At 41.6% G+C, this 8,940-nt stretch overlaps 1 protein-coding gene across 1 annotated transcript in view; it reads right to left on the bottom strand.

The window, feature by feature from the left end:
- Positions 1 to 8,940, bottom strand: part of LOC107571436 (biorientation of chromosomes in cell division protein 1-like 1) — a gene marked incomplete at its 5' end in the record, with an annotated part of 19,909 nt that overhangs the window by 7,358 nt on the left and 3,611 nt on the right. The window contains 6 exons of the mRNA XM_016257762.1: positions 110 to 159; positions 3,650 to 3,704; positions 3,783 to 3,838; positions 3,928 to 5,029; positions 5,922 to 7,244; positions 7,321 to 7,375. Of these exons, the coding sequence (XP_016113248.1) occupies positions 110 to 159; positions 3,650 to 3,704; positions 3,783 to 3,838; positions 3,928 to 5,029; positions 5,922 to 7,244; positions 7,321 to 7,375 (2,641 nt within the window). The remainder of the gene's footprint in view (positions 1 to 109; positions 160 to 3,649; positions 3,705 to 3,782; positions 3,839 to 3,927; positions 5,030 to 5,921; positions 7,245 to 7,320; positions 7,376 to 8,940) is intronic.

Raw genomic sequence — 8,940 nt, 5'->3', positions numbered from 1 at the left:
AAAGGAAATAAAAAAAAAAACAAAAATAGGAAGAGAAAAAGAGAGAGAGAGAGAGAGAGAGAGAGAGACAGAGAGAGACAGAGAGAGAGAGAGAGGGAGGAAAACTGACCTCTTTAGTAGCCGTTTGCTCTTTTTCAGTATCGGTTCTGGTTTGATCTGAAAAACAGCATTTAAATTCAGATTCCACAACTTATTAATTCAGGAAACATGACATCTAGAGTCAGTAATGTGCTGTAAATAAGTGAAGTAATGCTTTCCCAGAAAAAAAATATCATTTTTATTTTATATATGTATGTATATATGTATATATATATATATATATATATATACACACACACATGTATATTAATCATATGGCCTTCATATCAATGTATATTGCAAGCCAATTTCAATTAAAAAAGAATTTCAGTGCCGAATGATTCATTTGTTTGAGTGAATAATTTAAAGATTCAATTATAAAGACAGTTATTTGTTTTTTTTTCTGAATAAATTGCTCCTGAATTGGTGCGTCCTGCAAACTCTGCTCTGTGCAAGATTTCCCGTATCCTCATCTCAAGGTACACTGAAAGCCAATTTCAGTAAAAAAAGTTTAAAATAAAAACGGCTATATTTGTTCTGCTATATCGGGCAAATTCAGACAGTAGAAACATTTCTAGGCAAACAGCTTTTCCAGGCTTTGAATTTTTTTTATTGTTGTGAAATACTGAAAAATTAATTATTATAATGTGATACTGTTGAAAATATCATTGACAAAAATAGTTAAATTAAATAATAACATTTGAATACAGTTTTGTATACGTAAGCAGTCTCTACTGTTTAAATATCAGGAACATTTAAAATAGACTTTTCCAGGTGTAGAGAAGTAATGAAAACGATCACTAGTCATTTTCTAATACTACTATTTCTATAGTTAACAAACAGTTTTCTGTTCTGCTCAAAAATATTTCATCTGCCAGATGTAATATTGTAATATGTAATTCTGAACAGTAAAACCATATTTGTGAGTTACTATTTGAATATATATATATATATATAAAACATTTTCCTCGCTCCTTTGTCCTCCATCAAGTCTAACAGCTGACGACTTTGCCACATTCTTCATTAATAAAATTACAAACCTCAGTGCACAATTTGTCACACCACAAACGGTCAAATACATCTTACCAGCAAACATACACTCGTTTTCATCCTTCTGTCCACTCTCTGAGGCAGAAGTCTCTAAACTCATCCTTTCCGATCATCCTACTACTTGTCCGCTTGATCCTATTCCATCTCATCTCCTTCAAGCCATTTCTCCTGCCGTTGTACCTGCACTCACTCACATCATTAACACATCCCTTCACACTGGTGTTTTTCCCTCAACATTTAAACAGGCTCGTATAACCCCACTTCTAAAGAAACCCAATCTTAACCCATTTCTTTTAGAGAACTACAGACCGGTTTACCTTCTTCCTTCAGGATGTCTAACAGACATTTGTTGTTGGATGACGGACCATCACCTTCAACTCAACCTGGCTAAGACAGAACTGCTTGTGGTTTCAACAAACCCATCACTTTATCAAAATTTCACCATCCAGTTAGGCTCATCAACCATAACTCCTTCAAAAACAGCTAGAAACCTTGGAGTTGTGATTGATGATCAGCTGACTTTCTCAGATCACATTGCTGAAACTGCCCGGTCCTGCAGATTTGCTTTATACAACATCAGGAAGATCAGGCCCTTTCTTTCAGAACATGCAACACAACTCCTTGTTCAAGCTCTTGTTCTGTCCAGGCTGGACTATTGCAATGCTCTCTTGGCAGGTCTTCCAGCCACTTCTATCAAACCTCTACAATTAATCCAAAATGCAGCTGCAAGATTAATCTTTAATGAGCCGAAAACAATGCACATCACACCTCTGTTCATCAGTTTGCACTGGCTACCAGTAGCTGCTCGCATTCAAGGCATTAATGTTTGCCTACAAAACCATCACTGGCTCTGCACCCCTTTACCTAAATTCATTACTTCAGAGTTATGTGCCCTCTAGAAGCTTGCGTTCTGCAAGTGAACGTCGCTTTATTGTTCATCCCAAAGAGGCACAAAATCACTTTCACTGACATTTTCATTAACTGTTCCCTCCTGGTGGAGTGACCTGCCCAACTCAATCCCAGCAGCTCAGTCCTTAGCCATCTTCAAGAAACGACTAAAAACATCCGTTTCATCTTTATTTGACCCTCTAACTCTAGCACTCTCTATTTTATTTTAATTCTACTTTATTCTATTTATCTTTAAAAAAAAACAAAAAAAAACATTAGTTTCTATTTTTTTCTATTCTATCTGCTTGTTTTTCTTTTTGTGTATGTGTGTATATATATATTTAAAAAACAAAACTTTGCTACGTGTACTGCGTTAGGCTAACCGAGACTTGTCATTTGCACTTACATATTGTCGGTCTTTTGTTCGTTTTTATTGCTTCTATTGTCCTCATTTGTAAGTCGCTTTGGATAAAGGCATCTGCTAAAGGACTAAATGTAATAGTGGTCGACCGATATGGGTTTTTGATAGCCGATACCGATGCCGATATCTTGGAAAGCAGGGTAGCTGATATAATTTTATTAGTTTAATTCATATTTAAGAAATCATTTGAAAATGGCTTAAAAAATAAAAGTGTAAAATAAACAGTTATACTCTAGAAGACAAAGTATTTTTTCACAAATAAATAAATATTTAATAAAAATATAATTAAAAAGGAAGTAAACACTGTAACCAACAGAGCACTCGGTATTCTGGGAAGTTTGTGTGCATTGGGAATCATTTTTTTCAAATAAAGCCAATGTAACACTCATTTTACACACAGCACACAGTGAAAATGACATGAATATGACAGCGGGCAAATGCATAAATCGCAGCATAATTTGAAATCAGTCACGAGTTTAAAGTTTGTCGATCGCGCGTCTCAGTGAAGCTGAACTCTCCTCCTGTCCGCATTCGATTCACACGGACCGACCGTCACAGAACACGCGACCATGCAGGTCACACGCACACTTCACAAGATCTCAAATAGATTCGACTAAGTCTGCAAGGTTTGTGAAATTAAATGTTCATTAGTCATTCAAAGATTTGTTTAAATTATATAAATGTGTATTTGCGCAATGCTGACGGCAAACGTGAAAGTATTACAATGTTTGCCTTTCTATTACTAATAATATTAAAGCAATCGTTATAATACTTTTTTGTATACATTTTAATTAATTTGTTTAACAGTTCTATCTGATAGATTAGATCTTATATCTGTATTAGACAGAACTGAATGACAACAGCGAACAAGAGGGAGAATTGTGAGCGGTGTGTGCTCAGGCGCTGCCGTCAAAATAAAAGTTCCGCCTCGAACACATTGGCCAAACAGAAAAACGTATCGGCCGATGCCGATATTTGAAAAAGGCCAGATATCGGCCTTGGCGATATATCAGTCGACCACTAAAATGTAATATAATGTAAACGTCGAAGTTTACATTAATCTTTGTTAAAATTACAAACGTTATTCAGTCGTGAGCAGTGAGTAATTTTCACTTTGTCTTCTGTTGTTTGGACAGACAGCAGCAGGTTTATTAGGTTGCTGTCACTTTAAGACCTAATGTACAGATCCAATATATTGACACACATACACACCTGTCCTCTGAGCGGATGCTCGTCCTCTCCGCGTGCCGCCCTCTGTCTGCTCCACCTGATCAGGCAACATCATTAGTGACACGCACAGGATTTCTGTTGAAAATCTGCAGATGAAACGATTCTGATTCATTACCGTGTCAGAGGCATCTGATGACTTCTGTTCCTGCTCGTCTGAGACAGATGCAGCGCCTGCATCAGACACACAGGTTATACTTAGACGTGCTCCACACAATCACACTCTCACCATCAGAAACACATAACTCCTCATCATCACTAACCTGTGTCTGTAGAGTCCGTCTGCGCAGGCTCCGCTGTGTCTGCAGTGAGGGTCTGCGCAGGCTCTGCTGTATCTGTGGTGAGGGTCTGCGCAGGCTCTGCTGTATCTGTGGTGAGAGTCTGCGCAGAGTCAGCTGTATCTGTGGTGAGAGTCTGCGCAGAGTCAGCTGCATCTGTGGTGAGGGTCTGCACAGACTCAGCTGCATCTGTGGTGAGGGTCTGCACAGACTCAGCTGCATCTGTGGTGAGAGTCTGCGCAGAGTCAGCTGTATCTGTGGTGAGAGTCTGCGCAGACTCAGCTGCATCTGTGGTGACGGTCTGCGCAGGCTCCGCTGTATCTGTGGTGAGGGTCTGCACAGACTCAGCTGCGTCTGTGGTGAGAATCTGCGCAAACTCATCTGTATCTGCGGTAAGGGTCTGAGCAGGCTCTGCTGTATCTGTGGTGAGGGTCTGCGCAGACTCATCTGTATCTGTGGTGAGGGTCTGCGCAGACTCTGCTGCGTCTGTGGTGAGGATCTGCGCAAACTCATCTGTATCTGCGGTAAGGGTCTGAGCAGGCTCTGCTGTATCTGTGGTGAGGGTCTGCGCAGGCTCTGCTTTAACTGTGGTGAGGGTCTGCGCAGAGTCAGCTGTGTCTGCAGTGAGGGTCTGCACAGACTCATCTGCATCCATGTCCTTTACGTCTACAGTGAGAGTCTGCGCAGACTCAGCTGCATCTGTGGAGAGGGTCTGCACAGGCTCATCAGTTTCAGTCTGTTTTGCGAGGGTCTGCGCAGGATCGGCTGCGTCTGGAGTGACCGCCGGCGTGGGTTCAGCTGCATCTTCAGTGAGGGTCTGCGCAGGTGGCTCAGTCATGTCTGCAGTAAGGGTCTGCACTTTCTCGGCAGCATCTGTAGTGAAGGTCTGCATGGATTCAGCTGTGTCTGCAGTGAAGGTCTGAGTTGACTCATCGGAGTCTACAGTGAGAGGCTGCACAAACTCTGTAGCATCTGCTGTGAGGGTCTGCGTGGGCTGAGCTGCGTCTGCATCGGTCGCAGGTGTAGATTCAGCAGCGTCTGCTGTACGCATTTGTGTGTCTCTCTCATCCATCTGCTCATCACCAATCTAAAAAGAAAAGCATAAACACATTACAGAAAACACTTGATTTAAAAAGCAGATTGAAAGCAACTTGATTAAAAGCAGCGGAGCTGTCTGCATCTAACAACTGTGATCGACAGCATGTCGCAAGAGTATTTTAGCGCACTCCAGCAAGACGTATTTCAGACAGGATTTCAAACCAGCTGAGATTCTGTGCAGTTAACTTGCTCATTTCATAGAGGACTAATAATCTGAGACTGCAGAAGCTACATTACAGTCAAAAGTTTTTGAACAGTAAGATTTTTTACATTTTTAAAGAAGTCTCTCCTGCTCACCAAGCCTGCATTTATTTGATTCAAAGTACAGCAAAAACAGTAAAATTTTCAAATATTTTTACTATTTAAAAAAAACGTTTTCTATTTGAATATATTTTAAAACTTAATTTATTCCTGTGATTTCTTTAGCATCATTACTCCAGTCACATGATCCTTCAGAAATCATTCTAATATGCTGATTTGCTGCTCAAGAAACTTTTATCATTATTATGATGAAAAAGCAGAGTATAATTTTTTCAGGTTTCTTTGATGAACAGAAAGTTCAGAATCAATAATAATCAGAAATGTTTCTGGAGCAGCATATTACACTGATTTCTGAAGATCATGTGACGCTGAAGACTGGAGGAATGATGCTGAAAATACAGCTGCACATCACAGAAATACATTACAGTTTAACAGATACTCACATAGAAAACAGCTACTTTAAATAGAAAAATATTTCTCAATATTTCTGCTTTTGCTGTTTTTTTTGGATCAAATAAACGCAGGCTTGGTGAGCAGAAGAGACTTCTTAAAAAAACGTAAAAAATCTTACTCTTCGTTCAAAAACTTTTGACTGCTAGTGTACGACATCATGTGTTTACCTCTGATGTCACTTCCTGTGACCCGAGAGGCTCCGCCTCCATGGGCTCCGCTGCAGATGTAGCGATTACGGCGGACTCGGTCTCAGAGCATTCCAACACACTTCCCGTGTCCTCGATGCCTACAGGAAGCGTCTCCACTGCGATCGGAGAATCTGCGGCTGTGAGATCCGAGGAGTGTGCGATATCCGGATCCATGGAGAGCAGAGCCAGCGCCGCTTCCTTCATCTTCCGATCGGCCTCCGCTTCTTGCTGTGAGGTGCGGACGTCCATCAGGCTCAAGAGGGCGTCGGCTTCTGCAGACAGTGGGCGGGGCTCTGCAAGCTCCGCCTCCTCGTCCTCAGATTCGGGAGTGACGTCGCTCAGGGCGGCGTAAGGGTCGTCAGGTAAAGGTGTGGTACTGGAGACGGTTTCCGGCGGGTTCTCCTTCCCTCCCAGCTTCCTGTCTGAATCTTTCTGCGCCTTCTTCTCACTCGTTTTCTTCACAACCTTTGCGTCCTTCGTTTTCTCCTCTGAGGTTTTCTTGTCGTCTTTTTTCTGTTCTGCAGTGCCTGGTTTAGTCTTGGCTTCGATTTTTTTCTCTGATTTGGGGTTCTGGGATTTAGACTTGTGTTTCTCCGTTAGGGATTTGACCTTCTGTCCTTCGGTTTCCGAGCCGGATTTCTGCGGATGAGGCTTGTCCGCAGACGAATCCTTTCTATCCATCCGCATCTTGGGCTTCTCTCCCGCTTTAGCCTCCGGGTGACTCTTCGACCTCTTGGGAATCTCTTTAGGCTGCTTGTCTTTCTTCCGGCTGACCTCTGAACCCGTCTCGACCTCTGACCTCTCCTCTGAGGAGCCGGTGGAGTCCAGACGCCGGAGCAGCTTCGGTTTCTCCTTCTCATTCACAGCCGTCTTTCCTTTCTTCAGGTTCCCTTCATCCGCAGCTTCAGACACACTCGTCTTGCCTTCTCGGGAAGACACGGAACTCTTCCTGTCTGGCTTGACCTTTGACCCCTTCTTCTCGTCAGCTGCTCCTCTCGCAGTCCCTCCGTCTTTCTCGTCGGCCGCGGCGTCTCCGCTCTTCCTGCTCTCCGTCTTGAGTTTGTGCTTGAGCCGTTCGTCAGGGACACCGCGCTCTTTCTCCTTCTCTTTGCGCTCTTTTTCTTTGGAAAGCGAGTCTTTCCGAACGGTTTTCCGGCGTTCCTCTGTCCCCAGCTCCAGGTCCAGGATGAAGGAGTGAATGCGGTTTTTGTCCGGGAGTTTCTCCTCGCTGTCGGTCTTCTTCCTGCGCTGCTCCTCCAGATCAGACGGCCGTCGCACTGCCTTCAGACCCGCGGGCTTCACCTGCAGAGGCGGACAGAAGCGTTAACTACAGAGAGACAGACAGAGAGAGAGAGAGCAGAGAACGAGAGACACTTACATCTTTATTGACTGAATCACCTTCAGTATCACTTTTCTTCCTCTCATCCTCTTTTCTGAAAAGAAACAGTCAGTCAGTACGTTTACATGGACAACAATATTCAGATTTTAACACGATTAAGACAATACTCTGATTAAGAATCTACCATGTAAACAGAGACTTTTGATTACCTTAATCCGGCTAAAGTCATACTTGAAGTAGGGGTGTGCGATATATATCGTCTGCGGTAATATCGTAATTGTTGTTTTAACGATGTGCGATTTAACATTATCGAGTATTTTGCAAAAACCATTCAAAACACCTCTACAGAGCGCATGCGTACATCACGTGAAGTCTAGACTAGTGCGAGCGCATTTAGCGTGTGTTCTTTCACTGCATGATTCAGGCTATTAAAATGCATTTAGAATGATCACAAATTCAAGACATGACGGCAGAACATGTATATATTTATACCACTTCATATAGTTATTCAATTTCACACGAAGAGTGCCGGTTTTCTCCAAATATTACCATGATTACAAATGTGACATTGAATTCAGTAAACAATAAGTTAATTAAGAGACTTGCGTTTTAGACACCATATTGCTTGTTTTTGCTCTATTTCACCAACAAAAATCATCCCGAATACAGCCACAGCGCTGTTCTGCATCTCTGAGCAACACGACGGTGTTTCGTTCCTGAATGAATCACTCGTTTAAATGATTCGGTTCAATCGCAATGACTCGCTTATTAACAGTGACTCGCTGCCACCTGCTGGCGGCTTTAATTTCACATTCCGGCTTTTACTTTCTTTGCTTTTTTCACGTTTTAAATCATTTCAAATATCAGTATTCAATGTTTTATGTTTAATATATCAAAACATTATTTATGCATTTGTAATTGCAGGTTAAATGCATTCATGTCTTGCATTAAACAAAATACACGTGTGTAAATACATCTAAATGCAGCTTCAGATGCAGCTTCTGTGTTGATTTAATTTGCTCGGTAACAGCCCATATGTCTTATTATTCTAATCCCCGATTAAATGTAAGAATTTGACTCAAAAGATAATGGACACTTTTAGAAAAAATGGCTTTATAAAGGTAAAAATGCCCATAAAACGCAAAAATCAGTTTAAACTTATTGGAAAAGATTAATTTCTATCAGTATGAACTGACCAGCACACAGAATATGAAGAATATTACAAACATTAGGAGTCAGCTGTCTTCGGCAGTCCTTAAGGTATCAGCACAATAACACTCAGCAAAATATCGTCTAATTATCGTCATCGATAAAATCCCAGAAAATATCGAGATATGATTTTTTGTCAATATCGCACACCCCTAACTTGAAGTAAGCAAATCGAATTAAGACATGTGGAGTATTCCTATTTTAGTCGCGTTGCTGAAGTGCAGTAAAGACATGTAAACACCTTAATCACATTATTAGGACTTTTCGCCGCATTTTGCGACAGGATACACACACGGCAGTGTTCAACCGTTTAACGGCAAATAAAAGAGCATAGCTTCAACCCCACCATCGGCTGTTAGCACGTATAGCATGACAAATAATTAACTGCACTTGAAGCTTTGTAGACAACCACAACTGTTTCTGAGGAGCTACATTGTTTGGTGGAAGAAC

Source organism: Sinocyclocheilus grahami, unplaced genomic scaffold (assembly GCF_001515645.1).
Source record: "Sinocyclocheilus grahami isolate Dianchi unplaced genomic scaffold, SAMN03320097.WGS_v1.1 scaffold1594.1, whole genome shotgun sequence".
NCBI classification, from domain to species: domain Eukaryota; kingdom Metazoa; phylum Chordata; class Actinopteri; order Cypriniformes; family Cyprinidae; genus Sinocyclocheilus; species Sinocyclocheilus grahami.
This window is presented reverse-complemented; position numbering and strand designations above follow the sequence as displayed.